This window comes from Oryzias latipes, chromosome 4 (assembly GCF_053564925.1).
Source record: "Oryzias latipes strain Hd-rR chromosome 4, Olatipes_Hd-rR_3.1".
NCBI classification, from domain to species: domain Eukaryota; kingdom Metazoa; phylum Chordata; class Actinopteri; order Beloniformes; family Adrianichthyidae; genus Oryzias; species Oryzias latipes.
This window is the reverse complement of record NC_136240.1, coordinates 14,885,061-14,907,248: the sequence shown is the minus strand read 5'-3', so window position 1 is coordinate 14,907,248 and position 22,188 is coordinate 14,885,061. Positions and strand designations below refer to the sequence as shown.

At 35.1% G+C, this 22,188-nt stretch overlaps 1 protein-coding gene across 1 annotated transcript; it reads right to left on the bottom strand.

Moving 5' to 3' along the window:
- Nucleotides 1-11,994: 11,994 nt before the first annotated feature.
- On the bottom strand, nucleotides 11,995-21,463 carry nmur1a (neuromedin U receptor 1a). The gene is made up of 3 exons (XM_020700469.2): nucleotides 21,342-21,463; nucleotides 15,171-16,087; nucleotides 11,995-12,530 (listed from the first exon to the last, which is right to left on the bottom strand). Exons 2-3 carry the CDS (start codon nucleotides 16,084-16,086, stop codon nucleotides 12,139-12,141), a joined length of 1,308 nt encoding a protein of 435 aa, XP_020556128.1. The 5' UTR covers nucleotide 16,087; nucleotides 21,342-21,463; the 3' UTR covers nucleotides 11,995-12,138.
- Nucleotides 21,464-22,188: the final 725 nt, after the last annotated feature.

Sequence of the window (22,188 nt, the reverse complement as noted above, 5' to 3'; positions counted from 1 at the left end):
CACTTTTTTTTAAAATGTTTTTGGCTAAAATTGGATAATATTAAGAGCACTTGGAACTCTTTGAAATAGATTAAAGGACGATTGGAGTGGGTCTTTAAACATTTTGTATTTCAATATTTGTAGTGGATTTACCAGATCAGACATTAAACAAATGCTTTTTGTAAGGACCTATTGTGATTGTGAACAAGGATGTCCAGAAATATGCAGAGGATTTGTACTATTATGAGCCCTTACAGAAAAAAAAAACCCACTATGCATTACAGTCTTGACATTTCAAACTTGCGTATATGAAGAAATGTTAATGTAAAACAAAAATATGAGCAGGTCTAATAAATTCCTGTGGAGTTTGCAGGAGTACCTATTAAAGTGGGTGGTGAGGAAATGGGACTTGAGGCATGCAGGTGGCACATTTCTACTTGAATCTCATTTCATGCTAATAAAGTGAACTTGTAAAAGCAATAAAAGCAACATTATGGCTACTTCCTACTCTCAAAGAAACATTTTCCAGAACGTGCGCTTGTAAGGATACAATGACATTACACGGTCTTCATAATTATGTTGATTTTTGGCACAATTGGATGAGCAACAGCTGTCCCTATTAAAAGGGCCTCAAAGAATGATGGGACTTTTATGAACTCAATCCAGATGTTCAAAATGAGTAGCACACAACTAAATCAAGCAAGGTGGAGGGTTGATTTATTAAATTCATACAGCAAAAGGTCTTTATGCAAATGTTTTCTATAACCACATGGAAAGGGGATGTAGCTGTCCAGCAGCTTTGTTGACATTTAGTCCACAGAAATGCAACAGGATAAGCAAAGCAACAGCTGGATGACTGAAAAAGAAAAACATTCAACGATTGATGGGCGTTGCAATGATCCATTAATGAGCAGACTGTAATCTGATCAGGATCTGATGACGGTTTTGCAAAAAAAGAAAATGAAATCCTCCAGATAAATGTGAGTGAGTTTGCCCAAATTAGCCTAGATGAAACTTTAAAAGCCACTTACAGCAACCAATAACCTATATTTTTATTCTGTAAAATCTCATACAAACTACAATTAAAATCTCAACATGTAATAAGGACAGAAAGGTTTTTCCTGTTTCTTTTGTATTTATAGGTATTCAGCACCCTTATGGACACTTTATTTATAAATGAGTAATAATTATTAGCCTGCATGAATTGCAGTCCTAAAAGTGAGTCCGCTTTAATACATATCTGTTAGTGTAATTATGGACAATAAAGGCTTACAGTTTCTATGCAGTTTTTTTGGTGTTCTTTCCCTCTAAAGCAAACTATTTTTCAGTTTTCCTTTTGTCTGTAATTGACTATATTTCACCCTATTATTGTTGTAAACAGAAAATTTCATTCAAGCAAAGACATCTTTATGATTAATATTTATGTAAAAATGTACATGTAAATAAGTTCTGATGTTTTTTTTTTAGCAATATGGTGAAACAAATGTTTTATTTTCAGTGGCTGTCAGGCCACATCATGTGATATTTTAGCGTGATGTGGGAGTGACAATGCTGAAAAGAGGGTCATAACAGCAAGAAGGTCAATTTTTCATCTTTCTCATGAAGACGACGAACCAAATGCAGCAATGTATAAATAGCTTCCATGAGATCTAAAGTTAATTCATACTTGTGTAGTTAGGTGCAAAGCTAGCATCATAGCAACAGACTCACTGGTTTGGTTTTGTCAGTGGTGCCAGTTGACTATCTTCAAATTTCTTTCAGCGGTTTTAACCATGCACTTTATCTAACTTTTACATATGGGAAACAAACTGTTAGATCACCATAATTGCTTGTTTCTATGATTAAAGTATGAAAATTAGATGTATTTGTTTCATGATTATGTAGAAAAACACAATAATTTCGTATACATGTATATGCCTGGAAATGTTATCTGAATCCCTAAGCATCAATTGATTTTGTGCATCACACAGACTTTTAAACTGCAGCATTTGTGCACATGGCATGCTGACAAATGAATACATGCATAAATGGTAAATGGGATTTTTTTTAACCATGCCTTTTATTCTCATCTTTTTGGTTTACTAAAGTTTGCTTTAAGCACACAATTTTGAACACATACATTTTTACTTACAAACATGTCTGTTTTATATTCTGTCACACCAGATCGAGTTCAAGAGACGAGTTTTAAGGAAAAAATTAGAAACAAGAAGTTTCATCTGATAAATGTTCAGATCAAGTGACTTGTGGACAGAATTGTTGGTAACAATTTTTAATTTAAAATTTAATTTAATTTAATTTAAAACAATGGTCTCTCTTATAAATCTTAAAGGATGAAAATTTAAATTCATCAAATTTGAACCAATACAAATTATATTTTGTTTTGTGGCACTGAATTCCATTCAAAGCGATTCTTTTCATAATGGAGGAAAACCAATTGTCTTTGTTTTCCACATGCACAGCAAAGAGGGACTTTTTCATGTCAGTTACCTGCCTGGTGGTCACAATGTTCCTGCAACAACATTTTGATTGAAAGAAATGGATTTCCACACAATTAAAAAGTATACTATTTGAGGTTCTAACAATCTTTTCAAAGGCTGGTTCAGCCCCTTATTATTGCAACTGCAGGCAATAAGAACATATTGTGCTTTCAAGATAGAAACTGGGAGCGTGAGCGTGCCCTGCATGTATTACCATTTGTTTTAAGAGCTTGGCAGTTGCTAAAGTATCCTCCATCAAATATGTATGTTGATACAACCTTGCAATTTAATATGTGTTGATAGAAACAGTGAGGCTTTAGCGAATAAATGAATTTGACACAAATGTTTTTTCACCCAGTGTATGCAAAACAACTTAATTTAATGTAATAAGCTGATTTATATAGAAAGTAAAAAAAATAAGATCATAAAAAGTGGTGCAAGTGTGCAGGAAAAAGTCTAAATTTTGTGAACTGACCTCACAAAAACCATCTAAGAAGGCTACATAAAAAAACAATGGTGCAAAGAAAAAAAAAGCATCACACAAAATATTGTTTAAGTCATTTTTTAAAGTCTACTTACTTGTTTTTATCTCCTGATAAAGAACATCACATGCAAGTAAAAACAAAAAATATGCTGTTTAAAAATAAAATGTTAAAATGTGCACTCTAATACAATAAAGAACTATAAATATGAATTGTTCATTGAATTTTTCATTATTTTTCTAAAATGGGGTCAGTGGTTTATATTTGGAATCTTTTGATAAATAAAACTAATTTTAAGGTCATTAATGTGTCTTACAAATTTAAAAGTGGCTTTGCTATATCATTGTTTACTATTAACCTGCTAATTGCAATTTATATGATTTATAAAGCAATTGTATGAATTAATTTAATAAAGCTTGATTGCATTTGCATGGAAGATTGAACAAAATAACTTATGCTGTAACTAGAAAAAAGACAAATATAAAAAGATTTCAATTAAACACAAAGGACATCCCATTCCTAAATAGGAAAGTTGCATTAAAGAACACTCTTTTTTTCATTTTTCATTAGCAGATTTTAGCTCCACAACGGAAATTCTCTCTAATGGCATTGCTGTCCTATTTCATTGTGATCAACTCTTGGAATTAAAAACATGTGTTAACACTGAGAACAAACACTTAATTTAGAGCCAAATTCCTTTATTTGACTTTCCATCTCTAAATTATTAATTAAATTAATAAATTAAATTAATTTAATTTTTTAGTCTGAAACTGTGCTAGAAGTGAAATCCTTTTAAAAATCTGTGTCAAAAATAGAGATAAATACACCGGACAGATAATCTCCATCCTCCTCCTCAGAGTGCTTAATGGCAAAAAACTTTATGAAAAAAAGGCATACTGACCAGCCTTTGTTTCGCCCAAACTGTCATTGTGTGTCAATTCAATGATATAAAATAATATGACTTTGGTTTATGGGGTTTGACTTAAATCCGGAACAGAGTGTGGTAGTTTAGCCTAAAAGATGCAGACATTTACTTGTTGCGTAGCTTTAAGGTTACCGAATGAATTCTGTAACTGATGGGATGAAATCATGCTTTTATCTCTAAGAATCACAAAAGCACATGGCAAAACAGCACTTTTTCAGGGTATTCTGTGGCAAGTAATCTATCTGTTATGACCACCAGTTGCCTCAGGCAGTGCATCTCAAATGCACATTCCTGCTGGCACCAGTTGAACACTCCCTCAAAACATGCAGCAACTGTGGCATTGCACTGTGTGTTACAACTGAGTGGCCTTTTAGTGTTGCCAGAGTAAGGCACACCTGTGCAATAATCATGCTGTCTAATCAGCACCTTGATATGGCACACCTGTGAGGTAGAATGGACTATTTCAGCAAAGGAGAAGAGCTCACTATCACAGATTTAGACAGATTTGAAAACAATATGTGAGAGAAATGATTATTTTGTGTATGGACAAACGTTTTAGATCTTTGAGCTCATCTCATAAAAGATGGGAGCAAAACAAAAGTGTTGCGTTTATGTTTTTGTTCAGTATATGAACGCTCATTGATGATTTCAAATTATAACACTTCTATGCTATTAAAATACATTGAAAGAGTAATCACAGGTTAGCATTGATGAAAATGCATGAAAACTTTTTTTGTAAGCGTATGACGTACGTTCCTGAACTTGGGGACTAACCTTCTATAACAGATTAAGGTTTGGAGGTTGCTTCTATTTCTGTTGTCTCCTTATCATTCAGATTGCCGTTCAGTAGGTATACAGGCAGGTATCTAGGTTTTTTAAAGGGTACATTTTTTCTTCACAACAAATCACTTCAAGTGCTGAAAGGCCTTTTTCTAACATTTGGAAAAACACTAAACAAAAGCCTGACCTCATTTATTTTTCATAGATTTATCTGAGGATATGTATGGAAAAGTCTATTTGAAGCTTCCAGTGAAAAAAATAGAGCTTTTTGACATCGTGTTCATCTCTACAGTTTCTGTTCTAAACTGCATGGAGCTCTATCCATTTTAGCCTAGGAATGTTTCATTTCAAAGTCTAAAGATGCTATCATGACTTCAAGTACTGATGCTCTTATCGAACATTCTCCCTGTTTTTAAAAGAAAGTGTCTATCACGTAATTTTCTAAATACGTGTGGCCAGCCCTGGACTTTTTTTTTGGCTGCACAGACCCAGAGGAAGGGTGAAGGTTAGAATTAAACCACCAAATGGTTCCTGCGTGCGGCAGTTTCTGGAGCTCACTGCTCTTCCAGGGGAAGGATCAAATATGGAGAGCACATTTCACACACCTAGGTGCGTGAATGATAATGGGACTTTAACTTTAATTTTTAATACGTGCAACCAGGAACACAGTGCAACCTTGAACACACTTAGAATATATGCTGGCAATGCACATTTTATACGTGTGGTCAAGATAAATTTCCATCACTTTTTGTGCTGGTCTCACGGAAATACGTGTGAATAGCAACAGGCTTTTTAAAAATGTAAATAAAGAGAAATGTTCTGTCTTCATTCCAATGATGTGACATTCAGTAGATTTAATTGCAGGATTATAAAAAAGTGAGACACCTTTTTACCTAATTAAAAAATTAGCTCAGTTAGGTTTTTTTTTGCAATAAAAACTCTTGATATGTATGTAACCTTTTTGGTCTTCAGGCTTTATAAAGTTGACCGCACGCCAGTTCAAATGAAAAGGGCTAAATAACCTTGAAACTTTGGTAGAAAGGCATTATGCAATATGAATATAGAGAACCCTTTTTTTAGGGTTTACAGCCACTTTATATGTACTGTCAGAAATTGTTATTTAGAAACCTGTACAAGCTTTGAGGAACCAAATGGAGATGACTAGAAACAAGAAAGAGAAGCTACTTCATGTGTTTTGCTCTTCTTGAACAGAATACTACTCTGGGATTCTTGGTCTGCAACTGTTTTTTATTTTTGTATATATTTATTTATAACTGATGAAGTATAATGATAAATTACGACATACAAAGTAAAAACAAGTCTTTGGAAGAAGCTTGAGAACTTATCGATTCTAAACCCCTTTTTTCAGTTCAGTCCAAACTTCTATTTAACCCTTGTGCTATCTTAGATGACCCCACCCTTACATTAACGTGTTCTCCCTACCATGACAAAGGTGGATAAAGGTGGAACGATTTCATGTAATCCATGGACACCAGTGAAGATCACAAATCATTGAAGGAAAAAGGTTCAGAGCACTGTCTAGTGGGTCTAGATGACCCAACTCCCAATGGAAAAGTGCCTATGATAGCACAAGTGTTAAACAGTAAATTTACAGAATTACAAGAAATAAACACACACCCTGAGAACGATCAATTATGGTCAAAAGAACAAAAAAAATCTTTAAACTTCCCCAATTATCAAAAATACTGAAAATACTACAGAATTTCTTTTTAGTGTGCAAAAATGAGCAAATACATATTTTTTATTACATTTAGAATTTCAACCATTTGAAAAGAATAGCTTCAAGTACGAGTTTCTTTGTATCCTACTTTCTAAAAGTGTCTGAAAAATAATGCACCCAGGTCAGAATCCTTTGCCCTTTAAGCTAAATGTTGCTGAGTTGGCCGATGTTGGTGTAATTAGCTTTTTTGTGACAAAAAAGGAGGTTTTACATATTTCAAAACATAAAAAGTAGTTGTAGTTAACACAAAGACTACGTCACACACGGATAAATCCCATTTCAGATAAGTATTTTATCCACATTTACATGTTGGATGTGTGAAACATCCCTGATTTTTTTCCTCCCTGTTTTTGAAGCCTTTTTGTTCAATTTCGTGGGCATAAAGTAAAAGAACGGAATAACCAGTGAGGCAGGGCCATATGATGTCAGTGAACAGAGGTAGGGGAGTAGTCAAATTGGATTTTTTCTGGTCAAAAAAGATACCTTTGTGTCACAGACACAAGTACCGTACATGCAATTTACAGCATCACTGATGTTCTTAGGCAATTAATAACATGAGTGGTACTCCATAATGTTCTGTTCCATGCTAAAGGCCATCTTTTGAATTAACAAGAGGATTTAGGAGGCTTGGATGAAGAGATGTTTTTGAAAGAGATAGGAAGGCATATTTAAAGTCTGGAGGGGAAGCAAGCTATTATCACAATGATTAGAAAAAGTTCAACCAGGTATTGGTTGAACTATATCTGAAAGCCGATTCTGGAAGAATCAGACTATAGAGAATTTAAGAAGGGCACAAAGAGCATCTTATTTCAAAGTTGAGATAGCCCCTATAAAGTACAATATTCTACTTACATTATTAGATGATAAAACTGTAGTTCTTATTATCTCGTACATATTTTAAGAGATTCTTAATATAGCTTTTAATTGTTATTTGCAAGACTGTTTACTAATGAGTTGTTCGGATAAAACAAAAAGTTTTCTTTGAGAACCTTTAATAACAGGATGACCAGCTGTCATCACTTCCAATTATGTCTTTCACACTTACCCAATTAGTCAAAGTGTTGGTTTATATGTATTCACTGCATTGTGTTTTGTGTAAGTAGCTGTTTCCTTTTGTGTGTTTTTTGTCTCATTTTTTATAGCATTTTCTCCAAAGTCACAGGTCTAAAAAAAAAGAATCTATCTATCTATCTATCTATCTATCTATCTATCTATCTATCTATCTATCTATCTATCTATCTATCTATCTATCTATCTATCTATCTATCTATCTATCTATCTATCTATCTATCTATCTATCTATCTATCTATCTATCTATCTATCTATCTATCTATCTATCTATCTCTCTCTCTCTCTCTCTCTCTCTCTCTCTCTCTCTCTCTCTCTCTCTCTCTCTCTCTCTATTATATATATCTATATATACCTATCTATATATCTATATATAGATAAAGATATAGATATATTCTTTTTTTTAATATATATATAATGAAAACAACTGAAGAGTCTTAGTGGACTTCATTGAAATGAAAAGAAATAACAAAGGTGTGCCACGTGCCTTGGTGGGATTTTGCAGCTACTAATATGCCGAAAATCCTAAAATTCAATATCCTGATAAATCCAGGCATCTTTGGAATTTGCACCATATTTTATATCTGATACTTGCCAAACAGCACATAAGAAATGAGTCTTGATGAAGATTTAGTGCTTTTAAAACTGTAGTTATATCTATAATAGTTTAATTTATCCTGTCAAACTAACTGGAGCAACAAAATGTAGAGTGTAAGTGCATGGAAACAGCAAAAAAAACAAGTAAATATGTTTTTTGATGAAAAAGGAGGTAAAATTAGTTTAATTGCACTGCTGTAAAAGTGTGGTCGTTGTCTCATAATAAGAAATGACTCATGTCCACAGTCACATGCAGGTAACTACATAATGATGCACATAAGTAAAATGTCTTTTATTTTTTAGAGCATGAATATAATACATTTATTCTACAAAAAAAGCTGTTTGCAAAGGTTTAATTGGGATTTAAATGTTGGCAGTGTTGTATTAGTTATTATGTAACCAGTACAATTCTAGACTGATTGAAAGCCACGTTTACCCTGTTTGACAATTGATATACACTGAACAAAAATATAAACATAACACTTTTGTTTTTGCTCTCGTTTTTTCACGAGATGACAAACCTATGATGTCTAAGTCGGTGATAATGACTTTTTAAAAATAATAATAATCCATCCATGTCACAGGTGTGCTGTATCAAGATGCTGAGTAGACAGCATGAGTTTTGCACAGGTGTGCCTTAGAGTAGCCACAAAAAAAAACCCACTCTAAAATGTGACGTTTTGTTTTATTTGGTTGGTCTGGGGACATCTCCATTCATGTTTTTGTTCAGTGTATAAGACATGCAAATCCAAGGATCACCATAGGCATTAAATTGGATAACAATAGGTTTATTAAATACAACAGGGATCAACACCAGTTAAACATGGCTGTCATCACGACTAAAAGCTTTGCAAAGCCAGGAACGATGATGGCAACCAGGAACGTGCTGAGATTGTGAATTTTACACAATACATTCAAAACAAAAGATCTCATCATAAAACACATATATCATATGACAGAAATCCACCACACTAAAAGACGTGAACAGTAGAAAAGAACCCAAAAGAAAAAAAAAACAGATCTGAAGATCATTACTGGTGCTTTTACGTTCCAAAGTAAAATGATCAAACATAAACATTACAGTAATAACCATCACATGCAGCTGAGTGTCCATTATCAAAGCAGGAGTTTGAGACTTGAAATAGAAATACAGTTTACTTGACCTACTCAGATGACTAAAAGTTCTGAAAAAGCAGCAGTCATCAACATGTTCAATGGATAAATATTCCTCAGAGTTCAAATATTGACTATATACAATGGCACACTTTTTACATTGTCCACTGAGCCCCACAGAATATGTACAGATTTACACCAGACACCATCATTACTTGTCCCCGTCTGTAGCTCCCATCTTCATGACAAATTTCTCTGCTCACTTTGGTATTCTGGATGATGAATTTGGGAAAGTGGTTTAAAAGTTAATTTAAAGTAATTTAGTCAGCGTTGCCTCTCACCAGAGGGGTTTTTTATGAGAAAAGGGGTTAAAGCATTTGGCACTTGGTTCAGTTTGCTCTTACACTTGGGAAAACTGAACTGACTCAGAAAGTACTGGAGTTACACACTGCAGTTCAAATAGTGGCCTTTTTCCTGGAAGAAATCCAGCCAGTCGTTATACTCTGAAGTGTTTCGGGACTTTTTCTGCAGACCCAATTAAACCAGTTACACAAACTCCCACATACAACGCCCACATGTCTTCTGGTCTAAAAAAAAATAAAACCGTTTTCTAATAACCACTGATGCTGTGACACTTAGCCAAACTTGCAGCATGAAAAAAAAAACCTTCTACTTTAACTTTCTGTTGTGTCACATCTTCTGCAGATATGACCTCTCCATAGGACGTCACCTGGAGTGATATGTGTGTGTCAAAGCAATGCAAATATGTTTCCTATTTCTCATTTAAGCCAAAGTGTATGTTCCACCCTAAACACATTAAAATATTATTTAGTGAGGGACTCTGGCTATAATATGTGGCAAGAAATAGAGCAGACACATTTAAGTAATATAGGTGCTAAAGAGACATCATACTTGTGGATGTTTACCACAAGCTTACAAAATGGATCTATATTACAGTTCTGTTTCTAGAGGGAAATTCAGTGGCACTGCTCTGGAAGCCACAGGCAGCAACCAGAGTGAATGACATTTCATGTAACTTGAAATTTTCTTTTCTTAAAATGAAACTTAACTACCACTTTTAGTTTTTCTTTAAATTAACAACTAGTTCTGTTTTGAGGTGTTTTGGTGCAGTTTTAGACATCAATTGTTGCCCCACGCAAAGCATACACATCTGAAAAAGGTTTGAAGACGATTATAAAATCGACATGTAATCTGTAAAACTATAAAATACAAGTAATTTAGAAATAGGATTCACATACTCATTTAGAGATTATAAAAATATCAGCGCTCGTGAAGTACGCTGTTTTGGCAACGTTTTTGCTTCCTTTCTTCTCTTTTGACACATTTTCCTGCTAGATTATTCCTCAAATCTCTAAATTATCTCTCTGATAAATACAATGTAAACAGAAGCTACTTAAAGTTACTTTGCAACACTTTCAGTCAGACCTGCTCTATTTTGCACACGCACTGTTGCTTGTGCTCAGTACACGTTTGGTGGGAGCCATGCTTGAGAGAGATGGTTTTGCTCTCCTTACGTTCCAGACATCTGAAATACACCCTTTCATTTTTTTCAACTACAATTTACACAAAAACTCTGTTCAGGTTTATTACAGAATTAAAAATAACTAGTTTTCTTAGGATTATTGTTTTCATTGTTGTAACCAGTAATGACTTGTTTTTTTTAATGAGGGTTGCAGATATATGAACAAACCTCTAAAACTCCTTTTTCCCACCAAGGTGTTTACACTACAGTCGTGCAGCAGCACTGACTAGGAGCGGTGGCACTTCATATAGAAATCACTATAGGAAGTCAGAGAAATCCCACTGCAACCGTAATAATAAAGATTAATTTAGATGACAAAACAATTCTATTGAGTTACATCCCCTATTCTATTTTGTTGAAAGACTGAGATGAATCTTTCAAATTAGTTGCAATGAACCCTGCTCTACTATGAGGAGCTTTGACATGCTGCAGTGAAAGGGGAACGGCTTTTGATGTAAGTTGTGCTTTAAATTACTGAGTTAAATGCAACAGCTTATGAACTTTTTACCTTGATTGAATATGATTAACCGAACTTTTGTGGGCCACACATTTTTTAAAACGAAACCCTTTTTCTACCCCCACATTCATACACCCAAACATTTCTTTGTGTAGTTTATAAATACATTCATCATACAGATGCTAAAGTTTTCAACATAATCTTGTAATTTGACACTGAGCTAAGAACATGAAAAATAATGTATCCATGAAACAGCTATTATACAGCTAAATGTACTGAAATTACCTGCTTTTTAATAAAAGGAAAATGGTGCTTTTATACTGCCAGACCATAAACACATAAAATAAAGCACACAAATGACATTTTCTGGAGCAAACAACCATCTAATGAATCAAAAATAGACAGATATATTCATTAATAAAGTATACTGTGTAGTTCTCAAATCGTATCATAGAGTTTAATACATTCACAATGAAGATAAGCACATTTTGTGTGTTTATTTGTTTACCTTTTCACTGACCTGTACCAACTTGTACATTTTTGCTTTTTTAAATGCTATTTTTGTAGTAATATTTTGAAAAAAGTGCTTACTAATCAAATTATCATTTAAAAGAGTTTTACTGGGTAAGACATGTAGTTGTACATTCACAAGTCGTACTTCAAAGGTTGACAATTTCAATGACTTAAGGTTTTCACAGATGTTTGTAGAAAAGGTAGGAGGTTGTGTAAGTGTATGAGTGCTGGGTGAACAATACATTGTCCAATAGTTTCCTAATGACATCCTATAAATAACACACGCTGTCTGAAAGCATCTGTGCAATGATTCACCCTTTTCCACAATGCTTCCACTCAGATGCCACTTTGACACAAACCTGTAGATAATGGCTGCAGATTACACATGATGAATGCACGGGGTCAGAACAGACATGCCCTCCTAAACGGCATAACCACTGCACATGACCTCAGATCATTTTGCTAATATTTTTTTGATTCAGTAATCTCGTCTTTCTTTCTGAGTTCTCCATCTCCGCCCTCGGTTTCAACAGCGGCGGTTCGGTTGCTGAGCGGTGCATCGCTGAGGGTGCTGCGCAGTGTCAGCCGGGTGACACTCAGAGAGTTTTTCCTGGGCGTGATGTTGTGCTGCCTGTGGCACATGACCTCCTTGAACATTTCTCTGAAGCGTGTCGACATGAGGTTGTAGAGGATTGGGTTGACTGCCGAGCTGAGATAGAAAAACACTCCCGAGATGATGTGCACATACTCGAAGATTTCCCTGTGGCTGTCAGTCCATTCATTAATGAAACTCCACATGAGGCGGTCAGTGTGAAATGGTGCCCAGCAGATCCCAAAAACAACAACTAAAACAACTAAAAAGAAGAAGAAAAGAAAGAGAAATTCTCATGAGATCCACACTCATTAGATTGCCAGCATGTTATGACTAGTCCTGATTTAAGTGCTTCCCTTGAGGCTATGCGTCATTTATGGGGCTCTTTATCATCATTTATCCTGAACAATCAGTCTTATTTAATCCTCCATATCAAGCTAAATACGCTAAGGACATCTCATCTTTTAAATGCCTGTTTTAAAGCATTTCTGAAGATCCCAGCGCTCCTCCTCTTTCAGTTTTTTAAAGTAGCTGTCATAAAATAAAAGATTAAAGATCACTCAGTACTGAGAAGCATCATAAACAAAAGCAGATTGATGAAAAAAATGTCCTGTTCCAAAAATCTTTGATTATTCCTTTAAGATTTCTAAATTCATTCTTGAAAACTTGGAAAGACTGAATGATGGACAACAAAATCAAATTGAATCAACAATCTATTTAAATTTGAAAAAAGAGCACAATTTTTTGAAAGCAGTTTTTAGTAAATTTGTCAAAAAACAGTTTTGACACTTCAAAGACCATCCTGGTGCTCCATGCAGGAGCTCCTGTGAAATATTAATACCCCTTTTCATTATCAGTCATAAATTGTGACCTAAATTTAAAGTTCAGGAACAATCATTTCTAATTATATTACATTTTAATCAACTAATTTGCAAAGTGTTTCGTACATACATAATTTAATATGTACTTTTAAACTTTATTATTTACTATTTTAATTACTTAAAATAGTGTTATTGGTTGCCAACATTAAACCTGTGCTTTTCAACCTTAAAGTCCTACTCCAATCATCCCCTGGTCTTTTTTAATGCATACCCAGTGCTCTTTAATTATGATTATGCCGTTTCTAGCAAAATAAATTAATAAAAAAAATAAAAATGTAACGTTCGAGACAGTCAGAGTGGTAGTAGTTCATTAAAAATTCACCTCTGAGTTGTTGGTGGGACTGTTGGCCCATAACTGAGCTATCTGTCTTTCTGTTTACATGCTCTCCCACTGGTTTACAGGCCCCCACACTGCCAACCTAACATAACCAGTGGAACAAAAATGCCAAGCAATGTTGGAGCCATGCAGCCGTACAGTTTTGAGCCAGATGCCAGCTCAGACAAGGAAAGCCAGAACGTACACAGATCTAGTCATCAACAAGTGGATGCATCAGACTGTAGCAGGGAGCTTGTGGCCTGCCACAAGATACTGATACAATCTTTTTCAAACTGCTTTTTTCCTGATTTACAATGATTTAAAAAAAGACAAAGTCAGAAATACCATTTTAAGCTTAATTATCTAAATAAATGTCTTCCATCAATAGGAAAATGTTACAAGAACAAGTTAACACCATTTTCATCCGAGTGGTTCTTTAATCAATACCAGAAGTATACAAAAGCAACGTTAAACAGCCCTTAAGGAGCACAGTTTGGCTTCTAAGGAAGGTGTTGATGACGTTAACATTAGTCTCAATATTTAGGACAATAAACATAATGAAAACAGATTAAAACATATTAAAATTTCCTTAATCTATCATCCTGATGCGCAAAATGCAGCATCCATCTAATCTAATGAATTCTATTTAGAAGAACCTCCCCCTGAAATCTTTATAGTCAAGGCAGTGTTTTATTTTCTGTCAAAGAATAACTACAGATGACTGCATATGATGATGCTTTAAGTAGCTATCATCGGCGTCTGGCAGTAAAATTTAGAGCCTTGCCTGCTGGGAAGCTGCATACCACACTGAGCAGGAGGCGCTGGGAGGTGAATTGTACACTCATTGTTGTCTGCAGATGAGATATGAGCCCAACTCCAAAGAGGGTGCTTTCATTTGCATGCAGTTCTCTCCTCTAAGCTTCTTGGAGCATTCATTCATCACAACTGTTCAACAAACCACTGTTGGAGTGGTGTGCAAGCAGCATTCACCCTAAAATGCATCTGCTTGGAGCCAATTTAACTTGTGGTTGGCTCATGGTTGCCACGAAAACATCTAATTTCATCCTGATAAGCATCACGCTCACACTACATTTATTTCAGAATATATCAAGTCTTTATTAATTAAAAAACACTCAATGCCTTAAAATTCATAATGGAGCTTTTATTTTATCAGATATGAACAGATTTGGACTTTACTTCAGTCTATTCCAAACCTCGAAGCAACCGTTGCATAAAACGTTTCTTTTAAGAACATTTTGTCAGATGCATAAAAATCAAATCATGATACAGAGATGTGTGAAGAACAAATAAATAAATACTCCACACATAAATGCACAGCGTTTTTAAATCAGCCTGTCTCATTAAATCGCAAGCATACACTTCAGTCGTAGAGCTCATTATCTTATGCTATGCTCAACTGTGCCATAATTATTTGTGACATTACTCAGAATGTCAAATGTGAGTTTGATGGCATATTTTTGTGTATGCAACAGTTATGTTTCCAACGAATATTAAACCTGCCACTAAACTTTTTTCTTAGTTTCTTGACATTCTTACTCTGTTATTCATTTTGGACAAACTACATGTGCACCACATCTGTGCAGACTTTAGGACAGAAATGGCAACTCCCCAAAATTGCAATCTGCTTCACTCTCTGTACTTTTTAAAAATGTAGTGATCTCCTAAATACGTTTATGATACTCACATAACATCTTTGTGACTTGCCGGCGCCGTATCTTCTGTTGCCGTGTGCGGATATTACAAAAACTTTCCTGTCCAAACCCAGACTTGGCCTCCAGTGCTTGGTGCATCTTTTCACGCTTCAGCTGCAATCCAATGAGCATGTAGAGAACGCTGATGGTGAGCATGGGAAGAATGAAAAACAGAAAGGTGGTGAGCTGGATGGTCAGGTTGTAGATCCAGCGAGGTTTCACCAGCGTGCATATGGCTGAGTCAGGAATCTCTTCATTTCGGTTTCCAGCTGGCCCGGTGGAGGGAATGTGAAGGATGCTGATTCCATGTAGGCTTGTGTTGGGAACAGAGCACAGCACTGACACGCCCCACACTGTAAGAATGACCCTCTTGGCATGGGTGCGCGTCACAACATACTTTGCTTTTAGTGGGTGGACCACGGCTATGTATCGCTCAATGCTCAGCGCTGTCACATTGAGAATGGATGCCAAGCAGACCGTTTCAAATAAGAACGTTTTGAAGTAGCAGCCTCCCTTCCCGAGGAGAAAGGGGTAGTTTTGCCACAGCTCATACAGTTCCAAAGGCATACCGAGCAGCAGTACCAACAGGTCAGACACAGCCAAGCTGAACAAGTAGTAGTTGGTTGGCGTCCACATGACCTTGTTGCGAGCAATGACAGTGCAAGTCAGCATATTTCCTACAACGCCAACCAAGAAGATGACCAGATAGCTCAGGAAGACGGGAAGGAACACAGATGATCGGCGTGGGCCAAGATACTTTTCTAAATACTCTTCCTCTGTCAGACACGCATTATCCAGATCAATGAGACTGCCATTCACGCCAGAGGTCAGGTTGACACACCTCTGTTCTGGGGAACAAAGCCACTCCTTTTCAGTGATTGGATCAAAGGAGCAGTTGGCAGCTGACATCCTGCATGAGAAAGCAAGAAAGGGTTTATTGGTAACAGATAACTGTTTGAATAATTCCAAATGTTACAGGACAACAGAACAACAATCAATAAAAATAGTTCTAGTGTTAAATGTTCCAGCAGATGTTCCAAGTTGTGTTATAAAGACAGGTTCTTTTCAGTCCTCTGTCAGCCTTTGGACGGAAAAACAAAAAATTCAAACAGAGAGACAAATTTCTAATTTACTAAGGGGAAACAATCAAGAGTTGTTTGCGTTTCAACAGAAGCACTATCAATGAAAACATCAATGTTGGCTGCCCTCCATTTCATTGGTGCATGACAGAAATAATTGTAGAATGGATTACTTAATTTGACAAACACCTGCTATACTGACATTTCATTTCAGGTGCCGTCCATTCGTGCACATTCAAATGTTAGTATTTGCTCAAAAATCACAGAGAGATTAGGTAATAGCAGAAGTCACAAGATGATCAAGGATATGACTTTTAAAACAGCAAATCTTTTCACAATGTGCAATTTTCTATACTCATTGAAATGGTTTGACTTCATAAAACAAGTAAGAAAGAAGACCAAGGGCATTCATTTTCTTTTCTTTAAATAATGAATAAGTTTGGGTCCAGTTTGTGCTCTCTCTCCTATCTGGTTTGTGATTCAAACCATGTGCCATTTTCATTGTGATTCTTGAGTCTCTCAACAAGAAAATGATAAATTGTGTTGTACTTATAAGCTTCTTGAGACTGTTTTGAGTCCCTAACAGGAAGTGGGTGCATTTTTTAGGACAAGGGATCCCAGAACTTCTCGCTGTGCAGCTTCATTTGCTCAACACCCTGTTTGTGTTGCTGATTCTTCTTTCTTCAATTCAAATGTAGTCAACCCCCTTGCTGACCATCATTAGTACTGATACACCTTTTCCTCTGTGTTTGAAATAGTTTACCTTGAGTTGAAAACTCTGTATATTCTTAATATGATAAATTAGTATTTTTTAAAATGTAGCTTTTTAAAAATGTAGCTTAAACTATACACATTTGCTATATCTTTTTTTAAAAGTCCAATGCTCAGATTTGTTCTGTGCAATAATCCTCACAACTCTGATGTATGTTTAATTTTTTTTTATGTTTCATTAAAAAATTGACATTAAGATTAAAAAAGGTTCATTGCTCTGAAAATCACCAGTAAAATGATATGATTGTTTTAAACAGGATAATCTGTATAATGAGACACACATTTAGATGCCAACAGAATAAATTACTTCCAAGTGACTATCACTCTAAAAATAATAATGGATATTAATAATAACACAATTACAACATCCATAAGATGAAATATTTTTCTTAAGAAAATAGCATGTCTAGAACAACTTTACTGCACACATCCTTTTGAAAGTGTGTGACGTTAAAAAATAAACAGATGCCCGCCCTAATAAAACCCTAAAACAACAACAGAAGCAAAAAAAAAGTGCATTTAAATGTATTTAAATATTCCATATCACTAGTGTTTTTCTTTGAAAATTCAGGATCAAGTCTTGGTTTGTCCCAAAATCCATTTTGATTAAATGTATTTTACATCTCAGTGACTAAGATTAAAAAAATAATCCTTTTAATAAAGTTTATTTGAAATGATTTTCCACAAAAATCAGCTGAATTAAAAGGAATCGTAGAAAAGATTCTTATGAATATTCTGAAGGTCTGTGCAGAGCCACGGACAAGAAATGCGTCAAAGTTAACCTAATCACTTTCTGCAGGACGTGAAGCCAAAACTTGTTAGAGGAAACAGCAGTAGCCTGTGATATAAGGTCTTAAGACCAGGTACTGGTGAGGAAACATGCAGAGACTGTATGGCCTTCTTTAACACACAGAAAAAACCCATCAAAAACACACACATTTGTTTTTCTTTGTGTATTCCCACTGGCAGAATGCATTTTCTAGCCACTGACTCTAACCCTAACCATCACAAATGACTGATTTATCACCATTTTTATCTAGCCATAACTCTATACTACCCAAAAACCCTAAAACTAAGTTTTCACCTCAAGCATGATTTACAAAAGTCTGAATCTGAAAATTGAGAGATTGTTGTAAATTCTTTAGTATCTAAATATGAATGCATCTGAACAGATATTGAACAAAATAGTATTACAGTTCAACTCCTTAAGTTACCAAAACACAAATGCAGGCTACCTTTAGTTGAGAGGAATAGCACTTTGCGTGTCTCCTAACCTCCTCCTATGTGTGCAGGCTTGGATTAAACATTAGAAATGATAAACGTCAAATATTTTGTTAGAGAAAAGCTGTTGCCTGTGTTAAACATTGGGTTTTTAAATCCCAGATGGATTTCCAGTCCAACTGCTGAGCAGCTTTTCCTGTATAAAGAAGATGATTACCTTACATAGGCAAACATGAGCTGACCTGTCAGCTTCAAATTATACAGTCAGCCCCTTGAAGGATGTTCCAAAAGCACTATAAAAAGTCTTTACCTGATCTAAAATGCTGCTGCCAGGTACTGATGAATAATTAATTAGTCCTTTATTCATGTCTCATAAACCCCATGTAACTAAGCAAATTCCTTACATTGAAGTGAAATCATTCCTGCTTTTAACATTTATTCTATTGTATTGAAAAGACTGTTTATGCCTTTAAACATTGTTTTTCTATCTTAAAATAGTATTATCATACACAATAGGCAAAAAGACCTAGTGACCTAATGATGCCATGAAAACCTGTAAAACATATTAGATATTGACCAAAATCTGAGCAATAAAGTCACCTACAGTCATTGGTCTTCAGGTTACAATCTAAAATAACTTAGAAATAATTAAAAGACTATAATAAACTGACATTCTCTGATCACCTTTACTTCATTTTTCTTGTAATCCAAAACTACTCAGGATTAGTATTGCTTTGAAGCCAACTGTTGAAAATATTCTCAAAGCTAATTTTACCTTTTGATCCTTTGCACATCCGGCCCATGCTTCTGATCTGTACCCGGAATTCAATTTGCTTTAATATTTTCGGAATCTCTCAAAGCAACTCCACCTCTAAGCACATTAAGCTTGAAGTGTCCTCGGAACCGACGTACACAAATGTTCCTGTTAGCCCCATGTCTTGCCCCTTTAAGTCCTTGAATTAATCAAGAATCTTTGAATCATTCATAAACAGGTTGCACTGTTGGTCAAAGAGTAATTGTTGTCTGATTACTGAAAGCAATCAAAGTACGTTATCCTTCAACTTGAGTCTATTCCAATTTTTGCTGGCCTCTCCTCCTAGGTGAAAACAGCTATCAAGATGCAATCAAACGTACTTTGTAGAACTTGTGAGAAGTGAGCCATTACCTTTGGTACCAAAAGATAGTATAGTTTATTTATAGTTACTATTTTTCTAGAAAAACATTCCCCAAGGAAATGAATGAGACCAAGTGATTACCTTTAATTTTTCAAAACCTTGTGTTAAATGCCGGTGTCTTCTAAAGAAAACCTACCAGAAGCATTCAAATAGTTGCTTTCAGCAATCAGACACGCAATTTCTTTAAATGAATCTAGTGTTATAATAATTTTTTCTTTATTTGAAGGGCTATATAGAAACCTGGACAACATTAAAATAAAATAAAAAACACAATCTATTATTATTATATGTTTTACATAATAAAACAGCTCAGACATTTTTTCCAGGGCTTAGAAAGAATTCAACAATTTTATTTTGGTGGAACCGATGAAGGGTTATTGTTGTCTTTTAAAAGAAAATATCAAATTTAACTGGGAAATGGTTTGCAATTCACAAAGTGGTGGAAAGTACTAGAAAGACACATTTGATGTGTTGTCAGAGGTTTTTCTATCGCCAACAGATGATGCTGACATTTCGCCAAGATGCAGTTCATCCTTAATAAAAGTTTTCAAAATGGTTGAGATACAGTAACTAGTTTGACATGTTATCATACCATTGCAGTGTGCACTTCCATTGAATTACAAATATTCAACCGGCATGGTAGGTTTACGTATCAAGTAAGTTCATTTGCACCTAATATTCTATTAAATATGGGGGGGAAATAAGCAAGGGGTTGTTTTATGTTATAATTTTTATTAATTAGCTCAATGATTTAATGCCACATTTTCATATTTTAAAAATAGTAAAAAAAAGTTAATAGAGAACAGTCCATGTTTTCTGTAAAAGTGTATAAGTGGCTCATTCAATTGCTGCCTATGTTTTACCACTACAATCATTTTTCCTCTAAGCATATGCCACTCTATTATAAACCTTTCTCCCCCCATTCCAATTTAGAAATGGGTAGAGAAAGGGTGGACAAATTGCCACAGATTTACTGTTTAGAAAATTATATATATTTGCCATTTCCTCTTGCAATATATATAAAAAAAATATAACAATATTAGCAGTTTAAGTAAAAGGGAAGAGATCTATGACATGTCCTTTATAGACAGAACTAAATTGATGTTTCTGTGATATTTTCCAATCCTGAACAGTGAATTTTCAAAGCAACTTGGAGCCTGTGTTATTGTGTTATTTTGATCCATTTAAAGACAGAGATGGTCAGTCTTTCCATGCTGTCTGAGGAAATTGAGTCTTTATTAGAAATTGTCCAATTTTTCTCCAAATAACAACATGCTGATTTTAGGCAACAATGAAAATGTTCCCCTAAAATTTTTCTATTTTGTTTATTCATAAATCTGCTGTATTTAAAGCAGAAAGAAACTGAAAGATCTAGAACAAGAGCAGGGTATTTGTATCTGAGGTTGACAAATTAAAGCTGGGTAACAATCACCCTGAAATTAAAATCCGAAATTAGAATCATGTTTCAATATTATGTTTCTCTTGTCTACATTTTGAAGGTCATTTAAATAAAATAATGTATCCAGTCAGTTTACTTTATTGAGGAAGGTTCACTGAGGTACTAGAATTATCAAATATAAATTGTTTTGCACAAATTAAATGACATGAACAGCTTTTTAAAAACCTTTTAAGAATAAAAAAAACGAAACTGCATGTCAATATCGGCATGTTTGAGCCAGTCAACATTGGATATTTGGATATATATTTATCTTTTTAAATGTGTGACTGGAAAAGGTTAAATTAATGATAAAAGTACATGCACACACAAGAACAAGTAAAGCAAAACGAGTGGTTCAACATAATTGAGGATCATGCCAATTACACTTTCTGTGAAAAAGAAAGTGATTTTCTGTATAAATGTCAGATATGTTATGTTTATCCTTTGAATCGGAAGCTTTTGTATAAAGAAAAATCTTACCTTTAATAATCTTTTTTCATCAGGTTGCTTGCTTTGGGCAAAGATTAGTCTTGAGTGTGAAGAATGGGCTTGTCACCGAGCCCTCTGTCTGTTGCTCTCTCCTCCAGCGTCACTTGCACTTCTGCATGCATATGGTGCAAACACTCTCTTTCTGTCATCCTCCCTCCCCTCCACCCTCACACAAACATTTAAACCTACATGTGTATCTCTGACTACATATCCACTCAGGATTAATCTCTGCAAGAACATACTTGAGGTGCAAATAAAACCAAAAAATGCCTTTTTATTTTTTTGTGTGTTTTAATGTAGAAGTCTTTGTTTTCATACTTGCTGTAGATTTACTTTAACCCTCAAAGTGAAGTTTGTTTTTCTATCACGGCACGGAAGCAGCCGAGGCTCCCATGGTGCAGCTGTCAGAGTGGAGTTCCTGCTCATGTCTGATCATCTTCCATGTGGAAAGGCTGGTTGAAATCTCAAGGTGAAAAGATGCAACTGCTACGGCCTTTCATGAAAGGCAATGAGACTGGCCCTCTTTGTGTCAGTCACTTTTGACTTCCCATCCTGCTCAGACAAAAAGACTCTTAGTTAAACAAGCAGACCAATTAGCACCTGCTTGTCATTGCTGTGGGAACTTCTGGAAGTCCCTAAAAAGACTCCACAGGGTTGTGTTGGTTAAGACTGATGTGTTACAGCAAAACTTTGGTTTAAGTCCTGACAGTAGTTTTTCTGAGTTGTTTCTGAGAACGCCATTTTTACTTTTAGGAGCATGTGTGTGAATATGAGTGTATACTTGAGTGTATATTGCTTGTACTTTCTCTACCATGACAGATGAGACAGGCTCCCACAA

Excerpts from the sequence above, each read along its gene's own strand:
- nmur1a (XM_020700469.2), bottom strand. The coding sequence starts at position 16,086 with ATGTCAGCTGCCAACTGCTCCTTTGATCCAATCACTGAAAAGGAGTGG. Across the intron at positions 12,531-15,170 it reads GCAAGTCACAAAGATGTTAT|TTGTTTTAGTTGTTGTTTTT; the intron begins GTGAGTATCATA and ends TCTTCTTTTTAG.